Here is a 27885-nt window from a genome sequence, read left to right on the forward strand (position 1 = left end):
ATTGTTCTGGAAGAAGAATATATATTTCACAGGATCACAGAATCACAATTACCTCCGAGAACAGCAGTAAGTGTAGAAAAGAAAATAAATTATAGATTTATTAAGAAAGCAACTTCGACTTTGTAAACCTCCCGACAAAATCTTCAGTTTTCTTTGGGCATCAGATGATTACAGCTCCTAGGCTGCTGCAAAAAGAAAGCTCAGCAGGCTGTGTTTTCTCACTTTCCAGTTGATGAAGCCCAATACAATGCACACATCATTGCCTAAAGCTTCATAAAAAGCTGTTTTCAAGAAAAAACATTTGTCTTCTAAATATTTGTGAGAGGTTTAGAAATTAGCAGTGTAAACTGGCTTTGTAATAAAAGTGAAACAAATAAAGGTAATAGTAATTTATGTCCAATTTTCAGCAAAACCAACTTGTTTAATTTCCGACATTAGATTTCTGCCCATATAATTTAATGGAGATATGCAGAGGCAGTAAATTATAAGGCATTCTGTGGTCATAAACTCTCCTTAGACAAGTTAAATGCACGCATCTTCCAATAAATTATGTATCAAAATCCTTTATCAAATACTCACTAAATAGCTAATCTCCAAAACAGAATCTAGTGATATCGCAGGAATGGCTCTGCATTATGCTCCACAGTGTCAGGTTTAGTTGGAAAAATTCAACATATAATATGGTGCCACAGAAATAAAAATGCAAATATAATAGGCTGTCCAACTCAAAGACTGAATACGATTTCAGATTAGCAAGGGTTATGATAAATGTTGTAAAGATGGACAGGGTCAGTTTGAAGTTGTAACAGGTAAGGGAGGTTTTCAATGACAATATCTTGCCCAGTTTCCATTTCTATAATGGAAGAGAGAGAACAAACTACAAGTAATTTATTTATTTATTTATTTATTTATTTATTTTTAAATAGGAAAAGGAGTGCAAAAATAGTGACTTTAGCAAGGGATGCTTTCAGATAAATTAGCTGAGATTTTCTTCAACAGCATTTCATTAAAATAAAAAAACTCAGGGCCTTCATTCAAGACAATTTGAGTTCTGGGTGGAAATGTAGGAACTGATCCTATTGTCTAGAAAGGCCCTGTGCTAGATACTAAAATGAAAAATGCTGTTGTCCTGGATTGTTCCTGCTGGATGAAGCTGGTTGGAGTTTTAGTTAAAGCTGACTACAAGCTATCAGTTTAATAATATACACATTTTCTATCAGGAACCACAGTCAAGTTCATGAATGGGGAGAAGTTCCCCACCAATTCAGTTCTTTTTGTGTCTAACTCAACCTTTAAGTTGAGACTGAATACTCTTAAAAATGTTTGTTCTGTTTCTAGCATATGTATTTCACTGTGTTGGTAGAGATGCCAGAGTCCACACGATTATAAAGGGCCTTTCAAGCCTGAAACATCTTGATGACCTTAATTTACTTGTCAGATAAAAATGTCAAATGACAGACAAGTATAATTGGAAAATGCGGATTTGTTAAAAACTGTCAGAGAAGCAGGTAGGGCAAAATGATAGAAATACTTATTTTTGCTTGAAGTGATCCTTCTAGAAATCAATGAAGGCACAGTGCAGTGAACAACGCATAGATAACTACAAAGGCACATGTATGTGCATACAGCATCCTTGCACACAGGTTCCACAAAACACTCCCCAGGCAAGGAGAATGTGTTAATATTGGAAACTCAATAATGACAATTTTTGAACAATTTTTGCTGTCCAAAATAAAATTCTGCATGTCCCTTGATCTTTCTATTCTTTCTCATTTTTCAGTTTCTGTCCTAATTAAGGAAATGTTCACGTTGTAATTATTTATTATTATTATTTATATTTATTATTATTATTAAAGGCTTTAGCAGGTATTGTTTTTGTTGTGTCTATTCTTTACTCTCTTTTTGTCATTTCCTGTTTTTTTATGTCATTTTTCCTCTCCATCATCTGTGCATATTTATATATGTCCCCGTATTTCTCCTCAAGAGAAACCTTGATGGTGTTCCAAGATACAAAAGGTGGATTTGTCTCCCAGGCTTCTGCTCCAGAGATGTCTCATGAGGGAGCTTAGTACCTGTCTGAGTGGCTGTTATGTATGGCATTTTGTTTCATTCCTTCTGCCATCTGCTCAACACGTTTATTTTGACAAAAGCATACTTTTAAAAATGAGTGGCATGAGGCAAAGATAAGGGTGGATTTATAAGTTACCCAGCAGATGACTAGGTAGTACCGCATAAGGTTTGGGTATCAGAACTTTTCAGCATAGTGTAGGTACCACTGACACAAAGTGATGCACTGATTATAAAACTACCACACATATCATACACACTTCGACCCCAAATTGTATTATTCATACAAACTGTTTACTCATATTACTCTTCATGATCTACTCAGAAGTACGTTATTTGCTTAAAATGACACTTAGAGTTCCTAACTGCATCATTCCAGATTCCTTGCTTCAATAATGTGTACAGTTTCCTTGCTAAATAAGAAAATTCATTTTGAGATCAGTTCTGATCCTGCCAGTTATTCTTTATATTCAAGCTCTGTCTCAGTTTCAACTTCTCACTGGGTTCTTCACCCAAGTGTGTAGAGGAACCTGCACATCCCCTTCTCTCTGGGATGAAGAGAAATATCTGATGCCTCTTCACTTCCTCACTTGGAAGACTGTGAGAAATGGTGCATAAATTTTATTCACAGCACAAGACAATAAAAGAAAGAGAGAATCTTCCAGTTCTATTTTCCACTTTTCTTTGAGCAAACGTCCCCAAAATCTTTCAGAAAGTTGTATATTTGGTATAAAAGGTCTGGAAGCCCTAATGATAGCTCTCCTCTGTCTCTCAGCTACATGCTTTAGTTATTTCAGTTTGACATCTATCAGGCAGCAGACCTTCCAGCAGTTTGAAAGATAAAGTAGTGACAGAAAGACAGCTAGACAGATAATAGTGAGTAGCTGTGAGATAGATAAGTATGGATGGTGAGAACTGGAGCTCTAATAGACAGTAACGGACTGTCAGATGGATTTACAAGGCACTGTAAGTAACAGAGCTAAAGAACAATAGGAAAGAAAAATAAAAGGTCTAATAAGGGTTACCTTTACCTTTCCAGAAGTGCTGCAGTTCCTGTGAGCTGATGGTCTCCAGTCTCAGAGGGGATGTGGGAAAAGGAGCAGGCAATGGAACGGCAATCTTAAAAAGGGCTTTTAAAAGTGAAATGAAATACTATTACTAGTATAAGTTTGTATTAATTCTTTGCATAAATTGACTTGAAAAGCTTCTTTTCAAAGTGTTGCCAATAACATTAACTTCCTGACCAGCAGGTGAATGGAAAGCTTGTGATAAAAACTTAAGATCTGAGCAAGGAATTGCTCTTGTTTAGCAAATTAAGACAAAAAGTAAAGACTCTGGAATTTCTGGGAACCAGACAGGGTAAGCTCATATTAGAAGACCAAATGGCTGAAAATATAAAACACAGTAAGGAAACATTTCAAGATTAAAATAAGACACCCTGAGGTATCCAGTGCTGACTACTGTTGAATGAACATCAGGACTAAGCAGCCATGGGGATGGATACAGCAAGGTAGTTTTTAAATAGGAGATAAGTGCAGTCTCATTTGTTTGTTGGTTTCATTTAGGAATTGGAATTACTACTGTGAAAACATTAAGTGTTCTGACAAAAAAAAAATCTCAAATTTGCACTGGCAACTTAATGTATTTCTAAAAATCCTAGAGACAGATTCTCTAACACGGCATGAATCAAGGCAAGTGCTTGAAACAATACAGGAGAGAATCCTGTCAGAATCAATGACTCAAGACTCTCCTCTGGAGTTCCGAAAAATGGATCTCAAAGTCTCACTCACATCTGACTACAAATCCAAAATAGCCTGCTTTGAGGCTGAAAAATTACAGATGAGTGTTGTGGATGTGGGAATAGAACGAAGAACATGAGGATCAACAGATCCAGTAGTACAAGAAAATCACCATCTGCGTCTCTATTAAAGAAATTAAAGTTACTTTTTCCACAAGAACAGAGTTTTTCAGACCAATTACTTTCTTACAGTCCTTAGATCGAGCTACTCTATTATAATTTCTGTTTTTTGTTTTGTTTATAAAATTATTAATCTAATGTAGTTGAGTCATCTAAAAGTCTACATTATTTTTTTTAAAATCATAGTGTGGTTACTTTTGCCACACTCTGTTCAGCTGAAGCTGTAGCCTGCATTGCACCCATGAAGTCTGCCCCTTAGACCCCTTCTAGGACAAGCCAAGTTTTCTGTCAGATACAAATTTCTTTCCTGATGATGGGAAGCCTGGTATGGAAACCACCCTCGGATTCAGAACAAGCCCTGCAAAAGACAGTCACAGCATGGAAACACTGCACTGCCTACCAGCAGTAAATTGTTCAATCTTTTACAGATTCCTATAGGCACCAGGGCCTCTGAGTTGACACTGTAAGAAACATTCCTTCAGAAAAAGAAAAAAGGAAAAAAAGAAAGCTTTAAATCGTTATTCTAAAAACCAACCAACCAAACAAGAAAAGCCCACCCTGCTGAAACAGGGTGACTGCTAATAATGGAAATGAGGAACATGGTCAAAAGCTGTAATTACTATGCTTTGCAAAGTTGTTACTTGGAAATTTCCCAGCAGCAGCCTCTTAGTTATAATAGTGGAAGAAATCTCTTACAGTATCCATTCAACCATCCCTACTTCCTTGAAAAGACAATTTTTCTGACTTTTCTAGATAATTACATTTCCCTTCAGGAAGTACAAATGTTACTCTTATAGCTGTCTCTGCATCAGGAAGAGTTCTTTCTCCATTATCATGCTCTCCAAGTAATGATTGCCTCAGTTTGTTAGTCAGGAGGTTGGAGGGCTTCCTAAAAAACTGACCACCATTGCATGACTGCTTTTTCATGGCTCCTACGCAGTTGATCTTTCTGTTTCTGCACCACATTTAATAATTTTACCAAAACTCCTTGGTGGTCCTAGTTATGAAGTATCTTATTTTATCCTACAAAGCTGAAGCAGCATAGATAATGTTTCAACCAGTAAACTGGAGAAGGCATGATGGCACTGTTCTGCCCAAGGCATTGACAGACAAATGTCACAACTGAGTACTCAACATTTGTTGCATTACTTTAAAGAAAAATCTGCATTATGGATTGCTCACTATGCTACTATTCATTAACAAGATACGTCAATTTTCAAGCAAGATAAATGGAATACCTTTGATTGTTCTCCTGGAATCAGTCCCTGAATTTTTCTTCTAGATGCTTGTATTCTAACATGTAAAACCTCAAAATCTGAAGTATTTATTGTAATTTTTATGGGATTGTTGGTGGATAAAATTCATTTTGAAAACAAATACTTTTTAAAGATTCTATTCTTCCCAGTCTTCTAATGAAAATGTTAACTTCCTATGAAATCAGTATAGCTCACATTAACTTAAAATCTGGCTAATTGAAAGCCCACAATAAGTAATTGTAAGTGTGGAATTTTCACAAAGTAGCTTGTTTCCAATAGCTGCGGTTTGAGGGAGCTGTAACAGTCTGTCCTGCTCTAATATTATTTAGAGTTTTTCAGAATAATAAAGAACAATATATATTAAAAAGCTAGAAAAACTTCAGCTGAAATGCACATTGTCAGAGTAGTAAATGATAAGAGATTACTACATAGCTTGATTTGGATTGCTTTGTAAGATTGGTGGATGACAGCAAATGTGACTTACCATTTATGTGCACTCAACTGACCATTCAAAATAAGTCTAAGCACAACTCGTCTCAATCACTACATCTAAAAGTAGGTCAGTATCTTGGAATACAAGAGTATCCACAGAAATGTTGTTTTGTCAATCAGTTGTGTAATGCAATCCTCTATTTCAACAGCAAGTGCTTGGATCTATAAATAAAACTAAACTAATAGGAGGTAAGTAGTGTTACGATTGTTTACTGTATCATAAACAGGTTTCCTTCTCCTGCTCAGTTCAATATCAGGTTCAATTCTGATGCTATAGTTCAGAAAGGATAGTAAAATTTTGGAGAGCTACAATGATTCTATGGAGAAAATGACTTTTAGAGGGACAGAGCATTTCTTTTACTTATAGGAAAGATGAGAGTATCCTTAAAAAGGCCTATTCACATTTAGATGAAAAAGGCATGTTTTTACAGTATTAGATTTTTTTGATTTGTGAGAAGAGGATTATGAAATCCAAGCTAAAAAAACAAAATCAGGTCACAAATACATGACAAATTTTAAAGTATAAGGGCTAAATGATAGAACTATCTGCCTCTAGGTATGCTGAGCTGCCCATCACTGAAAGAATGTAAGTCCAGAGTGTTTATGGGAGATGTTACACTTCAATCTGCTTTCATAAGCTGACTGGAAAAGCTTCAGTTACAGAGGTTTTGTTAATGTTATGGAAGGAGTTCAAACGAATAGTCATAATAATCTGATAGTACATTAAAGCTTAGAATAGGCCTACTTCCAAAACACTGCTTTGAGGAAGTAAGATATTTGGAGAGTATAAAGGTACAATTTGACTGGTCATTGAGCACTGCTTCCATTTGAAATAAGCAATATTTACCACCATGTACACTTATCATTTTTTTCCTTTTAAATTTAAAATAATACTTACAGTTGTAACAGACCTTTGAATGACCATTTCAAATAAACAGAGGTATTCATCTAGCACCATTTCAAACTGAGCTACAGAATTTCCCTCTACCCACATCTCTGTTGATAAGCAAAGCCTACATTTCCTCTGTTCATATTTCCCTTCAATCACACATTTTGATTTCATTTTGTAGCAAATTAAACACTTTTAGTCAGGAAAAAGCCTAAGCAATAAATGTTGGTGAACAGCAAATATATAAATGTACATGTTTTACTATTAAGATTCACAATGAATACTTAGAAGTCATGAAGGCATTTAACGTTTAAGTGGTGAAGTCTGAAATATATTTTTTACAATACAGACCTTTTTCTATAGCAAACTTTTGCTCCCATATAACAGGAAGACAGACGTCTGAAATCAATGCATCATTTATGATATCATCTTATACTGCAAAATCCAATGTTTCTTCAAAATGAGGTCAAAATTTGAAAAAAGCATGACATGTGAAGTAATTAACCATTTCTTTTTTTTACACCAAATAGCTCATATTAATATTGGTGTGGCAACAGTATTTCCCAGAGAGAGAAAATGATACTTTTTCTGAGAGAAACTCATTGTAGCATTGTGTAAACTACTTTAATCTATGATCTATTCTTCTGTCTCAAAATGGAGGACTCAACCATGTGGCCCAACTAGTCATTCTCTGCATCCAGTGAACTTGGAGAAAAACTCAAGCTTCTAAGTTATCTTTTAGGTTTTCACAGCATCATCTTTAGTCCTTTTTGTCTTTTCTCTCATGATTTTAGAGCTAAAGGTGCTCCAATATACGCAGTCCCTTGACTTTTGGCATTATGGAAAGTCTATAGGATTTGAACTTCTTCAGACATTGATACTTGGAAGGGTGAATAAAGAATACAGTAACTTCTACAATGATAACACTGACTTAGCTGGATCCAAATCTACAGTGCTTTATCAACTCAACTAACTCAACTTTTTGTAGGTTACTGCTTTAGTTACTTGTTCTTATTAAAAATTAATAAATAAGTATATTGGATTAGCACACTACTCTAGCTCACCATGCAGCTGCATTAAGGAAAATGATAAAAAGATGAGGAGTTTGGTAACCATGCATGGACTTTCATAGCCTTGAGATACTTTTATCAATAGTTCTCATGACAGAAATCAGGCAATAGTCTTCCTAATTTAGATGAGTAAGTCCTATTTGTCCATATATAACGAAGGCTCATGGAGGTTTACTTCTCCTACTACCATTTACTTCTCTTAACAGTTATAACCCATTGTGCCTAAAGGCTAATATTTTTTGCATCATAAGATGCAAACAGGTACTACTAGAATTCTTGAAAGCAACCAAGTGCTTAATTCCTTATCAATCCAATTGGCTTAACATCTTAGAAAAAATTTAAAAGTCCAATTAGGCATTAAGTACTTGGAAATCTGTTTTGAAATAGAAGTTAAGAAGCAATGAAAATGGGTGCTCTTGAAAATACTTGTATAGTACTGAGTCTGTATGTTAGCCTAAGTAACTTGAATTCCAAAACTAACGAAAAACACAGTGTACATAATTGGTTAATTAAAGCACTTTCATTAATGAGTGTTTTAGAGCTGTATCTACTACACTCATTTTATCTCAAATGCTTGTAAATATCTTGTTCATGGTTCCTTTGAAGGTGCAAGCAATATGTAACATACAAAATTGCTCAGAGTAAGAGCCTTTTTTCATATTCTTCAAGAACGTGGGATTTTTTGATTCTCACTGGCAAATTTAATAAAGTTATAGGTTGAAATACATACTAAAAATGTCTTTTTTACTATATTCTAAGAGCATTAAAAACTATAGAGAAACGAGTCCATCAGTGTGCTCTAAGAACCCGCATGAAGCTGCTGGACTTAAGTAACATGGAAACCTCACACAAGATAATTCCAGAGGTTAAGATGAAGGCCTTCTTTAAATGAAGAATGGATCTATGGCAAACCAGGGGATTTTGCAGAAACAAACATTCCTTCAGCTGCAGTGGTGGACTGAAATTTGTATTTGTTACTCGAGAAAGATAAATAAATCTAGAAGTGTGAGGCTAAGGCTTACTTCTTGTAAAACAGCAGTGGTCATTCTGTGATAAATATATGGAATGGATTCAGCCATTTAAACTCTCAATGTCTGACTGTTCTAGAATTAAATGCTACTTCTATTGTATTTGATTTTTTTCCTTTCAGTAAAACTTACTTTCATCTCCAGTTTCAAATTCAAACTTCTGGCTATAGCCGCTGTATCCTGCTGCCGTCCTGACTCTGATATGAAATATATACTTGGTGGCTGGCTTGAGACCTGTGATGATAACACTTGGAGCCTTGGACCTTGTGGAGGAATAGCTGAGTTGCTCATGCTCCTGAGGGACAAAAGAGGGGAGAAATGATATCAAGTTGAGTTGTACAAACTTAACAAAAATGATATAGCAAAACTGAAGTTCCAAATTCTTCTCATGAATGTAAAATGTGTTTTATATAAAAGAAAGTGCAGGTATGGATTTCAGTACTTTGATTTTGTGCTATAGTCACAATGTATGATATGGCCTTGACTTAGATATCATTTTTTCTGTCCTTAGTCTTGCATATAAACACATCACATCTCTGTGACTTAGGTTAGTAATTACACTGTAGTCAAAATAATATGGAATTAGTACAAGACTACATTCACAGAAAATGACAGCTAGAATGGCAGCTAACTATTTTTGCACAATAGACAAGCTAGGAGGTCAGTAAGCACTAATAAGCTATAAAGTAAAGATGTGGGAGTATTCAAATACCCGCTACTCACTTCTACCCGCAGGTAGTGCCAAAATGCCGGCGCTATCCGTGGGTAGACCTGTGGGTAAAAGAAAATAAAAATTAACCTTTTCTTTAAAGTCTGTAGACTTTTAGCATGGCTCAGCTGAATCACTGATGTTGAACTTTATTTCTCTTTCCAGGTAGCAGTAATGTAGCTGTACATGAAATTCACTTTTACACTCTGTTAGGAAAGACACTTTTGAAATTCTCCAGCTATTTCCTACCAGTTGATTTTGGGTATCTGCTGAGAATTCCTGATTCTCACAGGGTCAGGGAATTGCCACTGCAGACAAGCTGCTGTAGTACGAAGATCGACCACACTGATTGCTGCACAAAAAGGAAGTGCTAGACACATTCTTGGTGACTCATTTAAATGAGGAAATGTTTTAAAAGAGAGTCTATTTCCTGTCATTAGTTACAGTCACTCGATAAATCTGTAAGCTGTAATATTTTCTATGGTGCCTTAAGGCTAGCTTTACTGTATTAGAGTGGGAGTCATCCACAAACTGATAACATGAACAGAACTGTCCTTGGCATATGCTCAATAACCCAACTGCAGTACCCATAGGGCACCATATAAATTTATTATAACATGCAGTATTATTAGAGTATGTATGTATTATTCAAAGGATGCTTCCAGCCTATTCAGAAGGAAACAACCTTGTTCAAAGAAGAGATATAGCAAAGAAAACACAGTTTTCAATTAGACTGTTGAACTTCTAACCTGTTCTGAACATATGTGTATTTTTTGTATAAAACAAACAGTAATCACAATGAGTCAACTGGAGTCACAGCATAACAAAGCCACATCAGCATAGGGCAAGAGGTACATCAGTATTCCTCCAGTACACATACAAGGAGATGGATAAGAAGATCAAATTAAAAATCAATCAAACACACAAAAATGACTTAATGATTCTGTTAAGGAGAAGGAAGGTATGCAATAATGACTAATATTTGAAATAATTGTATTTAATGCTCAATTAAAACAGTGGAAATAATTTGAGAAACTAGAGTAAAAGGAAGCATTGATTTGTTCCAGAGTCTATTAACAAATTTTGAAATCTCAAAAAATGTGCATTTAAATTGAAACATTGGGGCACTGTGTAAATAATCTTATGAATGGTAATTACAATTAACATAAAAAAAAATTAACAACTGGTTTCAGCATCAGACTTCTCCAATTAATTGAAATGATATAAATTCAGTTTGAGTGAGATAGTGGATTTTAAGCTTTTATTTCCTGAGAAACTCCAGAAAAAAACTATTTTATTCTGACAGAAAATCTGCTAAAGTAAGGGATTTCCATTCCACTGCCTTGTTATATGTACAATTTCCAGCAACTTTCACGTGTAGAACTGTAATATATCTCAAAACATAACTTGGCCAAGGAATGCAATCTTGGAGAACACAAGACTTCACTTAATTCACTTAATTCACTTAGTAATGAGGCTAAGTAAAGTGGGTAAATTTCTACCCCAAGAGATAAAGTTGTTTAAAAAAAGCTAGTAACCAGCTCAAAATCAGTGTAAGACAGAAGATTTTTGCTCAGGTTTCAGGAAAACCACACTTGGAAGTGATCAAATGCCCTATCACCACATCCAAGTTCTTTCTTTTCTACTACTTTTTTTTTTTTTTGTAACGTTTGGTAAATTTATTGCATCCTTCACTTCTTAATTGCAGTAGTAGAAAGAATATTTTCTCTTAAAAAGGATAGATTCTAAGTCTCAAAATAAACTTAGGTTTAAATTTGAAAAGATTTGGAATTGATTTTAAGAGACTCCAAAATGCACTCAATACCAAACAATGTTTTAAACAGTACGATATTTGTTACAATGGATTTATCAAACGCTAAAATGAGATCAGTACAAAGATGTATGTGAAAGAAAAAAACATGATGTGTTAAGTGGTTCTTAGTACCCCTGATTTGTAAGCATGGTTCCACATTACTCAGCGCCAGGAATACCTGAAGCATGTGTGTGGCTGGACCAAGGTGGGGAGAGCCCTGCAGAACAGTACCCCTACTGCTGTGAGCTTCCCAATGAGAAAACTTCCAGTTCAAGCCATGTAAATTTTACACAGAGTAAGAATAAAATTGCTAGGTGAGGCCAAAGAGGAATACATGGAGCCCAACTGCACAGTTCTGCCCTATTCTACATGGGCAAGCTGTGCCTAACAGCAACCCTCTTGAGGAGCAAATGCCTCTGACCATCCGTTTGGAGTGGTGAAAGGTATTTTGGCTGGTAGGCTTGCTGCTCCCTCACCACCAGACAGGGACATCTGCAGTATGTTCTGGAAGCTTCCATCTCCATGCCCTTCAATTTCCCTTCTTTCCTTTTCATAGCCTCTTATGCCATTCGTCATATGGCCCAAAAAACAATGTAGAGAGGTACGCTATCATATAAATATTATTGCCACATGGGCAAGGGTAAATGATTTGTTATAGCAAGTGAAATATGAAAAAGCAAACCTTGTCACCTTGGTGTATGTGAGAAAAAAAGGTTTCAGAAACCTGTACTCGAAGAGGAAGTTACTCAAACTAGAGACAGAAAGATTAATAGTTGGAAACTTCACATCATTTTACACAAAGAAATCAACCATTTTGGCCTAGATTCATATATAAGATGATTCTCCAAAGAGTGGATGCTTGAACTCTCCAAAGAAAGGACACTGTATTTTCAAACTCTGATGTTTTTATCTCTCAAAAAATTACTCCGAAATACCATCTAATAACGCAGTGTTGGCAAAGACAGTTTGTTCCTACTTCATAACAAAATTTAGTGACAGACAAAAAACACATCCCATGCTATTTGTCTAGATAATATTATTTCTGTCTATTTTAGGTTTATTTTAAAGTTTTTTATTTTTGTGCAAGGTTATTTCAGTGGGACAAGCTGAAATAGAAAAAAAATAACAATATGAATGCAATATAAAATAACAGCAGCAATACGGTTCATGAAAAACTACTCAGTTTAGATGTTGTAAGTACTAAATCATACTTCATAATGAGGTGTGGAAAACGGAGTACTGAGAACAAAATTCACTACTGAGAGTAGTGTATAGAGATTCATTGTACTCAGTTGACTAGCAGTCATTTATGCCAATGACAGATTTGTCTGTTTTCAACTGAAAGGAGGCTGTGGTCTTCTTCTAAAATGAGATTTACAGAATGAAAGACACAAGAACCCCGTATGTATTTGGAACTAGCCAAATTACCACAAGACACTGCTGATAGTACACTGGGTATTATCCAATTTTCAAGAAAGGTGGATGAATTTATTAACCACTAGATGTTTTGGTCAAGACAACATGGATTATTATATTGCATCAGTCACATACAGATGAAGCAAAAATATACCTGAGATATTAGTAATACCTGCTACATTTTATTGTTGGGGGACACACTCACACCCTTCTTTCAATGTAGCGATCAATATTAAAAGCTTAAGTTTAGCAGAAGAAAACTGGAAAAGATGATAAAATGCTCCATCAACATAACATGATCAGCAAGAATACTCACAAGTCTTGCTTCTTAAAGAAACATTAGGTAGTGGATAAGGAGTGACCTAGCAAAATTTATACTCATTTTCGTCTATTTCAGTTTGACCCACTGAAATAACAGAGTACTATTGGCTATATTTTCCAATCATTTTAGAAAATTCTAGCTTCCATCACTTGCTGAAAAGAATACATTATTAGGTAATTCTACCTACAATTCGTGACAGATCTACAGCTGGACAGGTAGAGAGAGACGTTATCAAGGATCAAGGATGACTTTATCACTATTCCCTTCTCATGACAATGACAAAATCTGTAGCCTACCTTGAAAGCCAGAGCTTTCCACACAGTGAGATCTGGGAGTAGGCAGGAAGCTTTAACTCTCCAGGCAGGCCAGTCTTTGTGCCATGACCATTCCCAGGGAGATAAAGGACTCTTTCAGAAAAGAATGATTCAATTCCATTGTGCAGAGAAGTACAGGATGCTGAGTCTCCTTCACGCCACCAGTAATATGCACTTACTCTGGCATGTATTCTAGGTTCATAAACTGAATTTTAAACTGACGGACTTGCACGTACCTCCCAGATGTTAGTGCATACCTTTACCAGAGCCCGATTTTATGTTGGGACCAAATTTGGACATGTATCAGCCATATTGTCATGCACTCTATTTTCCACGGAAAGGAAGCACAGTTTAGTAGGCTAGGAGAAACAATGTGCTCTGTTACAGATAGACAACAATAGGAACAGGATCAAAGGAAATGTAAAGGACTACACCTGTTCTGTATTACTGATAATTAAAGAGGAATTGTATAGAATCTGTAGAATGAAAGAGTTTCACTGACATAGCTGTTTTTTCTACTGCACGCCGGCAGGAAGCAAACTGTTGTCCATTATGTATAGCTCAGGGTTCACATAAAAAGAGAAGTAGAAGAAATGTTCTGATTCTTCACAGTATCAAAGCAACATTGTGATCTTTAGATGGCATAAGGCTCACAATAAGTAGTTCTGAGAACACAGGGGCTGAAGTTTTAAATATAAGTTAAACTGATCTACTACAATGTACTCTTACAACTAGTAGTCAGAATCTGATAAAATTCATATGAACTCTTCCATAAATTACTGAACATCTATTTTGAGAAAATGTGTAGTTAAAACAAAAATATGATGCACACAAGTGATATCAATATTATTACACAATGTATTCTAAGACTACCTGTATAAATTAAAAATAGAATTATAATATGAACTTTGGAAATGCTTGCTCTATTTTTATTTTTCTCTATATTTCCCTATGAATTCTTCTATTTCCAAAGAAATTGCATTTTTCTTCTTGTTTGTGAAGTTCTTCTTATCAATGGATTCTACTCTGATTCTAAGCGAGTGATCATAAATCCATGACAGTTCTGTGCATGAATGAAAGCACTTTTCAGAATCAAATACTTTCCTGTAGTGACCACTGCACAAGTATCTACCTTAAATTTATACTTGTCTTTATAATCAAGGCATATTTTCATATCTAAATAAATTGACTGACTGACTGGAAGTTACAATGGTGCTAACTGTCTAAAACTGTTAATGAAACTGATTTAATGGAGTTGTAATGTCAGAGGTTTAAAAAAAATAAACAAAACTTCCTCTTTTTGCAATGCATCAGAATAGCTGAATCTGTCCCATCAACATGTGCTGTAATGAAACACATTGATCGTATAATATCATCAGATTAAATGATAGTTCTTCATTACTCATGACTGAAAAGAACTACCTTATTAATGAATGTTATAACACCCATCATCCAGATGGATACTATCATGACATTAGTACACTTTTCATAAGCTCCAGAAAAAGAGAATTCTCTCTGATGACAATTAAAACTTACAAATAGATAAACCTCCACATATCAACCCCTGTGAATATGTTGCTCTCTCATTTCTCCCACTTCATTTCAAAGGAAAACAGCTTAGAAATGAAGACTTTGGAATAAAAACTGAAATGCTGAAATTTGCTTGTTGTGCTCAACTAACCTTTAAAAGATGAACTTTACCAGTAAAGTACTGGTGAAAATTCAGGCACTTTCAGTCATACAAGATTTGACACCAGTAATATTAGACTAGGAAAGAGAGACATGGCTCTAATGAAAATAATATCAGTACTTATTTTAAAAAGATAATCAAATATAATTTTCTATCCTTTAATATATATAATCAGATCTCCAGGAATTACCAATCTCTTGCAGTTTACTTTGTGCCTGACTAATTTTATGAATGACAATCGAGGTATTCAGTTCATGAAATCCAATGAGTAACCGAGAAGCCTCTTAAACAGACATCAGGGAAAGTGCTTTTAAAGGCTTCTGCTAGCTGAAAACATATTTTTTGTGTATCTACAACTTCCAAATGCATGTGTGCTGAAAACATCCAAGGAGACAGCAAAAAGTTTTTCTATCAAATGTTTACGAATAGAGAAAATTGATTTGACTTACATCTATTGTCTCCAACATTTCTCTACTTATATCATAGAATCTGCTTAGCCTTTTTTCAGAACTATTATCTAACAAAAGGAAATACTAATAGAAATTCAATCTTTATGCCATGGAGAACCAGTCTTTCTCCTGTGCACTAAAGCACAATGTCAAAGCTGAGTAAGTACCACATTAAAGGAAGGAAGACTCAGAGTTCTGTGATCCAGACATTATCAATGTTTAAATAAAAGCTCGAATAATAAAAAAGAATCTTTTATGAGAACATTTGTTCACATTTTTCCACTTTCCTTGATACATCAGTTTGAAGGATATATACAATGTGACCTACAGAGGAAGCATCATTATTTTAAAGGAATGGCCATAATTCAGGAAGCCAGGAACTTTTATTAATTGTAGCTCTGGGCCATCATGAAAGGAAATGTCAAAATGTCCTACCCCTTCTTTAGTTTTCCCTTGGAAAAGCACGATAGCACTTAATTTCCTCCAGGGTCAACTGAACTTTAAAGTCACAATATACATTAGAATGAAACAGTAGGTAATTACTAGGTATAGTCAATATGTGATTAATCAGTTCAAAGAGAATTTGTTACAGTCAAATAACATTGGAATTGGTTACTACTCCTTGTGTTTTCTCAGAAAAATACAGTCCTAGTGGTTTTAACGTATGAAAATCGTCTCTGATTTATGCTGCCCGTGTTTGTCTCACAATGAGCTTGTCCCCAACAATGTCAAAAAACGTTCTTTCTTTGCAATTATTTCTATAACTTGATTTCAAAATTCTTATTGCCCCTAATCATAACTCGTGTCTCATCTCTCTTAGATCGCTGTAGGTGAGGAGCAATCAAACTGAAATCAGGAAAATTAACTATGCCGTAAAAACTCAGAATCTGCCTTGGAAAGTTTATCTTTACAACATTGGTTTTCAGTTAGAAGACCATTTTGACCTATAGCATACCTACTGAGATGAATGTCAACAGCAATATTTGAAAGTTATTAGAGAAGAGACTCAAAGGTTTACAAATGTGCTCTTAACATTAATTACTGTCTGATTACAATATGATCGGCAGGATTAGGTCAAGCCTCACAGAATCATAGAATCACAGAATCACAGAATGGTTTGGGTTGGAAGGGACCTTTAAGATCATCTAGTTCCAACACCCCTACTATAGGTAGGGATACCTCCCTCTAGACCTGGTTGCTCAAAGCCTCATCCAGCCTGGCCTTGAATGTCTCCAGGAAGGCGGCATTCATAGCCTCATTAGGCAATCTGTTCCCATGTATCACCACCCTCAGTGGTGAAATACAGTGATAAGAAAAATTAGAATAGTAGGAGTAAGAATAAAATTACAATGATAGGAATATGAAAAGTAACAATAATAACAGTCAAATATACCATGAATCTTCTTAATAAAATCCTTGCTGGAAATGTTGTACCTTATGGTTCCAGATACTTAGAAAACTTAAGGTAAATTTTATAAAGCGAATATAAGGTTCTGAGAATCAATCTGAATTCAGAAGGTCAAGAACAAGAAAAGGAGAATCATAAAGAAGGGTAGAAAGGATGATCCCAGGAACTACTGTCTTATCAGTCTCCCTTCTGTGCTGGGAGAGATCATGGAGCAGATCCTCCTGGAAGCTATGCTAAGGCACATGGAAGAGTCGGAGATAATATGGGGGAATAAGCATGCCTTCATCAAGGGCAAATCCTGCTTCACCAACCTAGTGGCCTTTTATGATGGCATAAGTGTATCAATGGACAAGGGAAGAACCACTGATGTCACCTATCTGGACTTCAGTAAGGCCTCTGACATGGTACCTCACAACATTCTTATTTCCAGATTGGAAAGATATATATTTGATGGGTGAAGGTTGACTATCCAATGGATGAAGAAACGGCTGCAGGATCAAGTCCTGATAGTGGCCTCTGAATATCCAAAGGGGAGCTACAGGAAAGAAGGGGACAGACTCTTTAGTAAGGTCTGTGGTGATAGAACAAGGGAAAAGGCTTCAAGCTTAAAGAGGGTAGATTTAGTTTGGACAAAGGGAAAAAGTCTTTCATAGTGAGGGTGGTGAGGCACTGGAACAGGTTGCCTAGAGATGTGGTTAATGCCCCCGAAGACTTTTAAGGTGAGGCTGGGTCAAGCCTTGAACAACCTGATGTAGCTGTGCTTATTCCTGTTCATTGCAGGGGAGTTGGACTAGACGACCTTTAAAGGTCTCTTTCAACTCTAAGAGTGCTACAACTGTATGATACTATGATTCCAAGAGTAAAACTGACACAAAAAGGTGGGGCCACTGAGAAAATTGCAGATGACTGCAGTATTTGTTACAGAGAGGGAACCTGCATCTGCATCTGCCTTAATTTTCTCCATTCCATTCTCAACCTCCCTTATCACTAATCTGAGATGTAACAGCCCAGAGAGCTGAAATACTAAAGAGTGTTTTACCTGTTTGGCCTTTCAATATTTTATATTCTGATTGCCTGTCAGCTCATCACTTTCTCTATACATATAGTGAAGCTGTCAACAAGAAAAGGAGAAGAATAGATAGCCAATCATAAAGAAAATATACAACAGTTAGAACACAACCAAACCTCATTTTAATGGCTTATATACCTAGAAGGGCAGGAATGAGTTAACATGAAATGGACCATGAAAAAGAGCAAATTAAATCAGGAGAGATGGGAAAGTGAGTCTACAACAGTGTTAACACTCCCACCAGCACAGTAAGGTGAGAGGTGGGGAGAGCAAAGCGGGGTGGTTGACATGGAGGTGCATGCAGGAAAAGCAGATGGGAAGGCAGCAGATAGGACACTGCTGATCATACTGACACAGAGATTAAATTGAGAGGAATAAAAACAGGTCTATGCCTTACGTTGATAGCTGAACAGGGTACAATCAGAATATAATACAGGCAGCTGTGGTAGATAACTTGAATTGTCAGACAAGCTCAGATATTAAATTCCATCTTTCCAGCACTTACAAGCTACTCTGACAACATTTATTTTCTAATAAAAAATATTTAGCAGTGAAAACCTCTACACCAGTGTCTCCAGGAGTCTTTCTAACTTAAGAATATAAAAAATTTCAGCCTCTCCAGCTCTTCCTGAAGACTTTTTCTTTTGTCACTCATTCAAATTTTCTTTCTACTTCAGTGCCCAAAGATAGCAGTTAGATACAGGTTTGGATTGTTCTGTATATTTTTCAGGTTTGCACGACTTCACATGAAAATTTTAACTGCTTTGTGTAGCATGTACATTTATGTATGGTGGTGCCCATAGGAAAAAAAACAAACATGCAGTCTTAAAAACCTTTTGAAGCAACAAGCCTTTGCAACTCCTTTTTAAGCAGATTTCATCCCTTAAGGGTGAGAGATCAGGAAGGGTGAAAGGGCTGATTTAAAGATGGGTTCATGTCTAAGATGAACCATATACATAGATAAAATATTTTGTTCCTAATACAGCAGACTAATGCACACTTTCCTTGTTCCTTTTGCAATGGAATATATTCCTACCTAGGCTGCAGTGCTGCCTCTCCTACAGCCTCCTGACACAAACGCTCCGTGTGCCTCGTCCTGCTGCTGTCACACACACAGCCACATCACTGCACTCCTCCACTCTCCTCTCTCTTGTCTCCTCTCCTCTCCTTGATTGGTAACGTCAAAACTTAACAAAATATACAGATTTTAAGTTACTTTTTAATTGGTATCCCAACGATATGTACTAGTTTTTTAATTGAATCACAAAAAGCATCTTGTATGAATTTGTATCTGCTGCTAACTTTTAAATAAAAACTTTTTAATTCTGGAAAGAATTTCCACTGCCTGTAAACAACTATAGGTTGCAATTTATTCAAGTTACGTCAGAATAAGATTATTGAATGTGATGGTAGAATTGATGGGAGATCCTTATGAGTGACTATCTCTATCAGCTGAACTGAGCCAAAGAACAGCATGCAATTGTTTCTTGTCTTTCTCCTTGCTCTCTGCTTCTCTGTCCTTCTGGCTGTCCAGATCAGAATGTCCATCATGCTTTTGTCAGGTCGGGATAGATGGTGGACAAGGAGAGAAGAGAGAATAACTTATTTCCTTAAAAATAAGTTTTAAAGAAGTTAGTTAAACTTCTCATGAGAGCAAAGATCTGAGTTCTTGAGTTATCTTCATAGTGCAGGCACTTAATGGCATGATCACTGAAAAGAATTGGAGCTGTTTATTCCAGTTAACTGCATTTTTAGCTAGGTACATTTGGCATTAAGTATCAGACTGGCATTTTTACTGGCACTTGCTAGTTTTGTACTTTAGAATTACTGATCTGTATCCTAACATACTTTACTGCTACCAGTTATTTCCAGTATCTGGAAGCATGGTTACTACAGAGTGTGGTTCTTGTAAAAGGTACAGAGTAGAGAAACCACTTTATAGTAGGTTAGGAAGCTCTCTGCTTCTTTAAATAGGAATTAAGAAATATTTCCCTTTAAATCTTCCTGGTTGCCAAGTACTTGGTGGTTACACGTCCAACTATGTCGAGTGGGAATGCACTGAATGAATGACACATAGCAATAGGTATAACAGGTGTTTAAGTCAGTGTGCCTTAACTGTGAGAAGAACATACCAGAATTACTACCTTCAGATGTAACCAGCAGCAGTACACCATGGCTTGTTACTGTGGTTATTATGTATCAAAAAAAGCAGTATAAATTTTGAATTCAAACTACTCTGACAGAAAAAATTGCCTAAGAATTACTTCAACTTTCTCCTCCTCTCATTTCACTTTTTTTATAGGTCAAAGTAATATTTTTATCAGAAATATTGTCTGAAGTGCCCCTAAACTATCTTCTCCTTATGTTTGTGAGATGAATCCTTCCAAACATATTGCTGAGAACTCAAAGGTAGTTTTCTGAAATCATAATAGCAGTAACTGTGATGCAGTTTTAGATGGGTTACAGATTTCACCTCTCAAGAAAGTTCCCAAGCATGACCTGAAGCAGCTGGCAGATTTCAATAATTGCATTGCTTTTCAAGAAGTGTATCTGAGACTATATAGATCTCAACTGACTTGTGTGGTCTTTTTCAGAGGATAGAAAGGAATGTTTGATTTACTGAAGGAGAGTACATGTTAAACTTTGAATAACATTGTTCTTACTTTGATACATAAAAAAATACTGATTAGTGTGGTTTTCATTTTTTTAATATAATATCACTAGATTCAAACACTGCAGCCTAACCTATGTATATAAAGTAGAGAAAGGTATACAGGAGAAAAAGGCACAATGGAGGAGAAGCTGAACCCCAGTTCAATCCACTGAGACTAAACCCGGCGAAAAACTGCTTTAAGGCAGCAAAGGCAAGAACAGAATATGACAGCCACATTTCTGTAAAACCTTTTTAGGACTGTAAAGAGCATCAGTACGTATTTGCACACCCCCACTTTTATGTTATGTAATCCCTAGTGACTCAGGAAAAACTACTGAAGGAATCCAGCCACACACAAAATGCATGCATTGAGGAGAAAATGAAGTCTGTCTGACTTGCACAGCAAGTCAAGAATAGAAAGTTACAGAGACACTGAAACAAACAGGGAACAAATGAGAAAGAAAAGCACCTGCCTCTTGAAGGTTGCAAGCCAAGTGAATCCATCAAAGTTGTAGTTTTAATTATCCAAAGAGAATCCTTTCCATAGACTTATTCTGCACTGTTGGATTTGTAAAGACTTCCAATTTATTCAGTCCTCTAATTCAAATTTCCTTCTCCTTTTGCTCCGGCATGACTTGCATTTTTCAGCTTCATCATTTTCCTTACTACAGTTTGTGTAAGGAGTGACTGTACTTCACTACAATACCATTATTTTGCTGCCAAAAGCAATATTTTTTCACCTTTCCAGGAAGTAGCTCTCCACTCCATAAACACTGAAAACTATCTCTTTAGATGTGAACATTTTTTAATGTAAGCAACCAGAGGGTAAGTGCATCTTACATGAAGCTTTAGTATTTCTTTGTTCACAAAATCACAGAAACATTACCTGAGTTGGAAGAGACCCACAAAGGATCATGGACTCAAACCCCTGGGACCACACAGCACCACCCAAAATTCAAACCACACTTCTAAGTCTGACGTTCAGAGGCTTCCTGAATGCCAGCAACTTGGGGCCATGGCCTGTTTCCAGGACCCAACCACCCTCTGGTGATAAACCTGTCACAGCTGCCCCTCCCCTGACACAGCTCCATGCCATCTCCTCGGGTCCTGTTGCTGTCACACAGAGCAGAGCTCAGGGCTGCCCCTCCGCTCCCTGTGAGGAGCTGCAGCTGCCATCAGGTCTCCCCTCAGCTCCTCTCTCTGTGCTGAACAAATTGAGGGACATGAGCCACTCACCACATGCCTTTGCATTCCAGATTGTTCAACACCTTTGTTGCCATCCTTTGGATACTCTGCAGTAGTTTTACATCCTTCTTATTTTGCTGCACCTAAACCTGCATCCAGTGACACTGCACAGCACAAAACAGGGAAGGACAACTCCTTCCCTTACCCGGCTGGGCCTGCTTGCCTGGTGCTCCCCAGGGTATGGCTGGCCCTTTAGGCTGCCTGGGCAAGCTGCTGACTCACATTCAAATTCTTCTTAACCAGAATCCCCAGATCCCCCTCTGGAGGACTGCTCTCCAACCCAACCTCAGTCTATACATAGATCCAGGTTGCCCTGTCCCAGGTGCCAAACCTAGAGCTTGCTCTTGTTGAGCTCCATGCAGTTGGTGACTGCCCAGAACCTCAGTTGGTCATCATCTCTCTGCAAGGCCTCTCTGCCTTTAAGGAAGACAGCACCTCTTCCCAGTTTAGCACTGTCTACAAACAGACTTTGTATGCATTCAAGTTTTGCATCCAGGTCATTTATAAAAACAGTGAAGAGAACTGGCCCTAAAATGGAGCCCTGATGTAACCCCATTTACCACAGCTCTCTGAGCTGACCAAACAGCAGATTGCTCACCAACTGTATTATGTTTTTGTTCAGCTATATGCTTGGCCGTTTGAAATATACCCTGCGAAACAGCACTGAAAGTTTTGTTGAAATCCAGAAGACTACATCTACTGTCTTCCCTGAGTCATCTAGATAGGGAGTCTTATTACAAAACTGAAATTAAATCACACATTTCCCTCATGCATCTGTGTTGGCTGTGACCAAATATCTAACTTCAAGTCTTCGGAAAACAATACACAGGCTATTGATACTGGCACTGTTAAGTATTGCAAAACTGAGACTAGCTTCAGGTGAGAAGAACTGAGTTCTTCTCACTGTTGTTCTAGGATCAGTTGACCTGAAGAAGCCCCTTCCAACCTCAGTCAGCATATGGTTCATATCTTCCTGGAAATGCTCCCCATCTGTGCAACAGTGGTGCCCTCAGCACCTTGCTGTATTTTTTTTGAGCCAGAGCCATCAGCCAATTGTTCACTCATTGTATTATGTTTTTTGTCTATCTGCGTGCCATTTTTCCAGAATTATACCATGAGATCCAGCAGTTAAATCACTTTCTATGTAGTTCAACGTACATAACAAAGGACATAGCAATCTTATATGTTAGCTGAAATGATTATTTTGCACTTTGAAAGCAAATTCTGATTTTATTTTCTATCACGTAAATGTCTATTTCTAATTTAACTAGCATAATTTAAAGGAATGCATTTTCAGTTATTAAAAACTTAAAATTTTTCTTCTGAAAAAAAATTAAGGAAATTTAGAAATGTGACAATATCTTTTTTAAAAAGAACAGCCTCATTCACAAAACAGTTGTTATTGTGATAACTATAACAAGCTAGACCTTTTTGCAATATATGAAAGAATAACAGATAGTTCTAGCAAGGTCACTACAAACAGAAGATGTATCAACTGTCTGAAATTCCTACAGCAACATAAATGTTTTTATGAGCAGCAGGTGAATTCCTGGAAAAGACTCTAAAGCTATTAACAGCTCAGTAAGGAGTACATAGTAATAAGTTGTTAACTCAGCCTCCCTGACAAGAACATTAAGAAAGGGCACTTTGAAACTATTAATACTAATATATTAAATATATATATAAATATTACTTTTCTTTATGTCAGCAAAATAAATATTAAGTATCGTAGTGGAGTAAAATAAAAAACTGTAGGAATTAATAAATAACATACCCTTTCTGCAAATTTGAGTTGGCTAATGAAATCATGCTTTTAAATGAAAGGCTTGTCTCATCTCCATTTTTGATTCTATCAAAAAGAATGTAACACAACTTTTATTCAGTATACCTGCACAAGGCTTATAATAATATTAAACATGGAAACTAATTTGGTTTATTGCATTAAAATAGAATGGCTGTCCCTAAAACATCTTCCTTTATCCCTGTGTATTTTCCTCTGTTCTATTAGCATCACTGCTTTGAGGACATAATAATGTAAAAGAAAAGAGGTTGTCTACATTATGCAGTCAGTGGTTATATTTCCATTCTTGTGTGAAAAAAAAAAAAAAGTGGAATCTATCCTTCTGAATGATTACTGCACACTTGATATGCAGTCTAAGAAGAAAAAAAAAAAGAGGAAAAGAAAGAACATTCTCTATTACCCTAAAAAGGAATACATGTATATTCACTTCTATTTATTCAAATATGTCCTTAATACATCCTGTATATCCAAATATATCTAACTATATACAGTATTAAGGACTGCAAAAAAAGTGCAAGTGAAATAATATTTTGTACTGGAACAGTCCTCCATTTAGACAAAGTTATAACCTTGCTCATGTCTCAAAGTACATATATTCTTGATTTATTCTGTGAACTCATCTTTATGGTTGGGAAAGAACAATTTTTGAAAAGTGCTTATGTATTATTAAAACACTGACCCAGCTACTGTTTTTAAAACAGTTTGGGCTCACAGATGAAGGCTTTTGGGAACTACTTATTTTAAGAAACCGAAAAGGAAATATCTGACAGGTTTTAGAGTAATGGTTATGTGGACATTGTATTTAACTTACAAATAATGAAATTATTCTTGCATAGATGGTCATTTAGCAGCCATATTAGTTACACACTAATCTAGAATGCTGCTCATGAAATTCACTGTTCTTTTTCTGGAATTATGTCCAATTTTCAAAATAAAAGTCAGACACTTGACTGCTTGTTATTGTACCTGAGAGAGTTAAAACTTTCATTAGATTCAGATGTTACTGAAACTTAGTGTTTCTACACTCAAAGGTGACTACACTGAAACTGGCTAATAATATTAACAATAATAACAATATTTTAACTTTAGAGTGTATTCTCTTATTTGCCAATTCAAGATTCAGCATGTTAAAGGTTAATATTCCCTTCTGCACAATTGATATATTGACTCTGAAAAGACAACATTTCTTTTACAACACACTAACCAAAATCATATATGGTTTGCTCTCAGGAGTGAGCTGAACTTTAATGCACTATAAAACAAGACGTTCTTCTGATTTTTCAGCTCACCTAATCACACACTGATCTACAACAGTAGATTCCTGTAGCTTACATTATCATTCTTACTGTGGCAATAAATGATAAAAAGAAGTTTTTTTTGAAGTTAAATTGCTGAATAGCTAGAAGAAAAAATTGATAATATCTTTTCTTAGGAATCAACTTCTACTAGCAGTGAATTTAGCTTCCTTAAATTTCTCTGAGGCATGGAACTAGCTGTGTGGTGTTAAGTTTGTTGTCCTATAAATAGTTTGCATAATTTCCATGCATACATCTTTGAAAGACTTTGAAAACAAGTCATTCAAAACCATTAATGCACTTCTACATTTGTGCAGCTCTTCCTGCAGTTTCTAGAACATGTATTGTGCACACGATTGTCCTTGGGGGAAAGCGTACTGTCTACAGACAAGTAAACAAGATCAGCAAAGAATGAATCATGTTTTTTTTTTTTTTAAAATCAAATCCACTAGAGCCACCTAAACAGCACAGTGTTTCTCAGCAAGACTTTTTTTTATTCAGCAAGAATGACCACAGTAGTAGTTCCAAAGACTACTTTATTAGAAAATACAAAAGCTTAGAAGCTAGCTCTAATCAACTGAAGAAAGCTATTAGAAGACAGGCCAAACCAGGTGCCTCATGAAGTTGATCTTGCTTCTAGCTGATCCTGCTCTAGCACTGAACTTCCTTGATAAACTCTTTATTACATGCAGTTGATATTTAGAAATAAGATCTCTTTTTCTCCTAATAGTAATTATTTCAGTGTCATTAATAATGGTCGCTGTAAGGTCTTTAGGTTCTTTCCCACAGGCAAAAAGCATATCTGGTCAGTGTCTCATAATCATTCACTCTCATTTTCAATAGTTCAGAGACCTATTTTCTTCCGTTTTTAGAATCTCAGCCTTTCACAGTTCTTCCCTTGGGAAACTAGGTTAATAACAGCAGAATAGTAAAACTGAGCAGCTTGTTTAACATCACTTACTATGCTAAAATAAGCTAGGAGATTTCATTTTAATGAGTATCTCCCAAAGTGCATTTGTAGTGATTATTTTTTTAAAAACGTTTCCCAGACGTGGTTCATTTCCCAGGAGCTCCGAATGGCCGGGAAAGCCATAAGTGCTCTTTGGAGCCATGGGCTTGAAATGACATGCCAATCTGCTCCTGCCGCTTTGGTCATTTGTGTTCAGTGCAACTGGCCAAAAGATCTTACATGTCCAAACCTCTCAGTGCTCTTGTTTATATAAGAAGATGTAACAAAAATGTAGTATTTCATGGGTCCTATATTTCTTGCTTCTAGTCATGTCTGAAACACTTTATTAATTTGTAGGCAGTAGATTTCTACTTATGCCTCAACCAATTCAAGTAACTGAAAAATACTGCAGGAAAATGAAATTAATTAAAAAAAAGTGATTAGCATGAGGCTTAGAATTGTCCAGTTGATTGTTCAATACTAACATTAATACTATTTTTCATTTAACAAACTTAGTGACTGGCCTGATACCTGAAGGAATCTTCCCTCTTGTTACAAGCCTTTTCCTGCAAGGGCATCAAGCATGCTATAGTACATCCAGAAAGAGTAGAATATACCTGGAGAAAGAAGCAGTACATTCTAGAATCCAGCCTCAGCAACACCGGCTCATATGTGCCTGCTCCTGAAGAATGCGACACACCAGCAGCTCCATTCAGCTTCATGTACTTTGGAGCTGGTGCATATGTTACTATTCATGATTTAAAAATTTAAGATATAATCAACATCTGATCTAAGGAAGAAATAGCTGGTACATGAAGGAATAAAGAAGTTTCACCATAGTTGCATCTCAAAAGCAATGATCCTTCTAACTCAAACACTACTGAAAATAGTAACTAAAGATCTGAAAAGACTGGATTGACTAAGTAATGCAGAAGTCAAGACTCAACAAATCTGACACATCTCACAGTCCTTACAGAAAGGCACAGGGCTAAAGAAGAGAAGAAGCTAATTTTGATTCAATTTCCCAAAATGTCACCTAGAAATTCAGGGGACTGTCTTATCTAAATGATGTAGGTTCTTATCTAAACTGTCTGTATCTTGACCAATGAAAATATGTGGCTCTTCTTCCTTGACACTAAGATTCCAGTTGATACTTGGGTAGGGCCAAGTATTACAGCACAGAGAAAAAAGGAGAGAAGAGAAACAATATGTACATATTGCCTGAGAAGAGATGAATTCATCTTTACAAAATAAGATGATGAAATGTCTTCTTCACTAAACTTACACAGCAGCTTCTGTTGTCCTAAACAGTGATGAGTCACGCACACTAAACTGGCAGTTCATTTGGGAAAAAGGCTGGAATGAAACACTTTGAGCATGTAGGCAAAAGCCAGTGTGATGTGTCTCCAGGGCTCCAAGAAGCATGCTGCTGCTGTGCTAGTTTTCAGTGTGGCAATGAGCATAACATCAGATTCTCTACTCCTCAAAAAATGTGGGAAAAATAGCAATGATATCAGTTCATATCTTTGTACATGCACCTAGTGACAAATCTTTTTGCTGTCGAAGTACATTGTATGTAATATATTGTACATACACACTCCTATGTCTTTGAAATAATATAGTGCATGTGTTTCTAGACAGAGGGATTTGCTTTAAACTACAGAATAGTACTGTAGGCATACAATTCAGCAAGAGAAAATTACTTTCTTGTATAAAATTTTCCACTTTAATCTTTGTAAGAATAATTCTGCCATTCAAAATTCGTTACACATTGATGTTCTTAAATCTTCATGTTACTCCTATGAAGGCATTTTTCACAAACTCTCTTATGTACTTCTCTACCCAGAATGCTTCATTTTAATTCATACTAATGAATATTCAAGAAATAGCAGTGTTTGTTTAATATCAGAGTTTAAGAAAGAGTATCACTTCTCAAGTTAAGTAAATACAGCTGTAAACTGATAGAAAAATTAACAAGGTCATACAGCTTTCTAATTCTTTAAATCTGGTGCTTTCATCTACCTATCTGCTT

At 36.1% G+C, this 27885-nt stretch overlaps 1 protein-coding gene across 1 annotated transcript in view; it reads right to left on the reverse strand.

Annotated features, from left to right (window-relative positions):
- The window catches only part of LOC104909327 (ephrin type-A receptor 6), a 450149-nt gene that overhangs the window by 66020 nt on the left and 356244 nt on the right, over positions 1–27885 (reverse strand). Inside the window, exons 7-9 of the mRNA XM_085239360.1 lie at positions 9444–9491; positions 8853–9015; positions 3099–3197 (exon numbers count right to left, since the gene is read on the reverse strand). Coding sequence (XP_085095486.1) covers positions 3099–3197; positions 8853–9015; positions 9444–9491 — 310 coding nt within the window. The remainder of the gene's footprint in view (positions 1–3098; positions 3198–8852; positions 9016–9443; positions 9492–27885) is intronic.

The sequence above is a fragment of the Meleagris gallopavo genome, chromosome 1, assembly GCF_905368555.1.
Source record: "Meleagris gallopavo chromosome 1, MGAL_WU_HG_1.1, whole genome shotgun sequence".
NCBI lineage: Eukaryota > Metazoa > Chordata > Aves > Galliformes > Phasianidae > Meleagris > Meleagris gallopavo.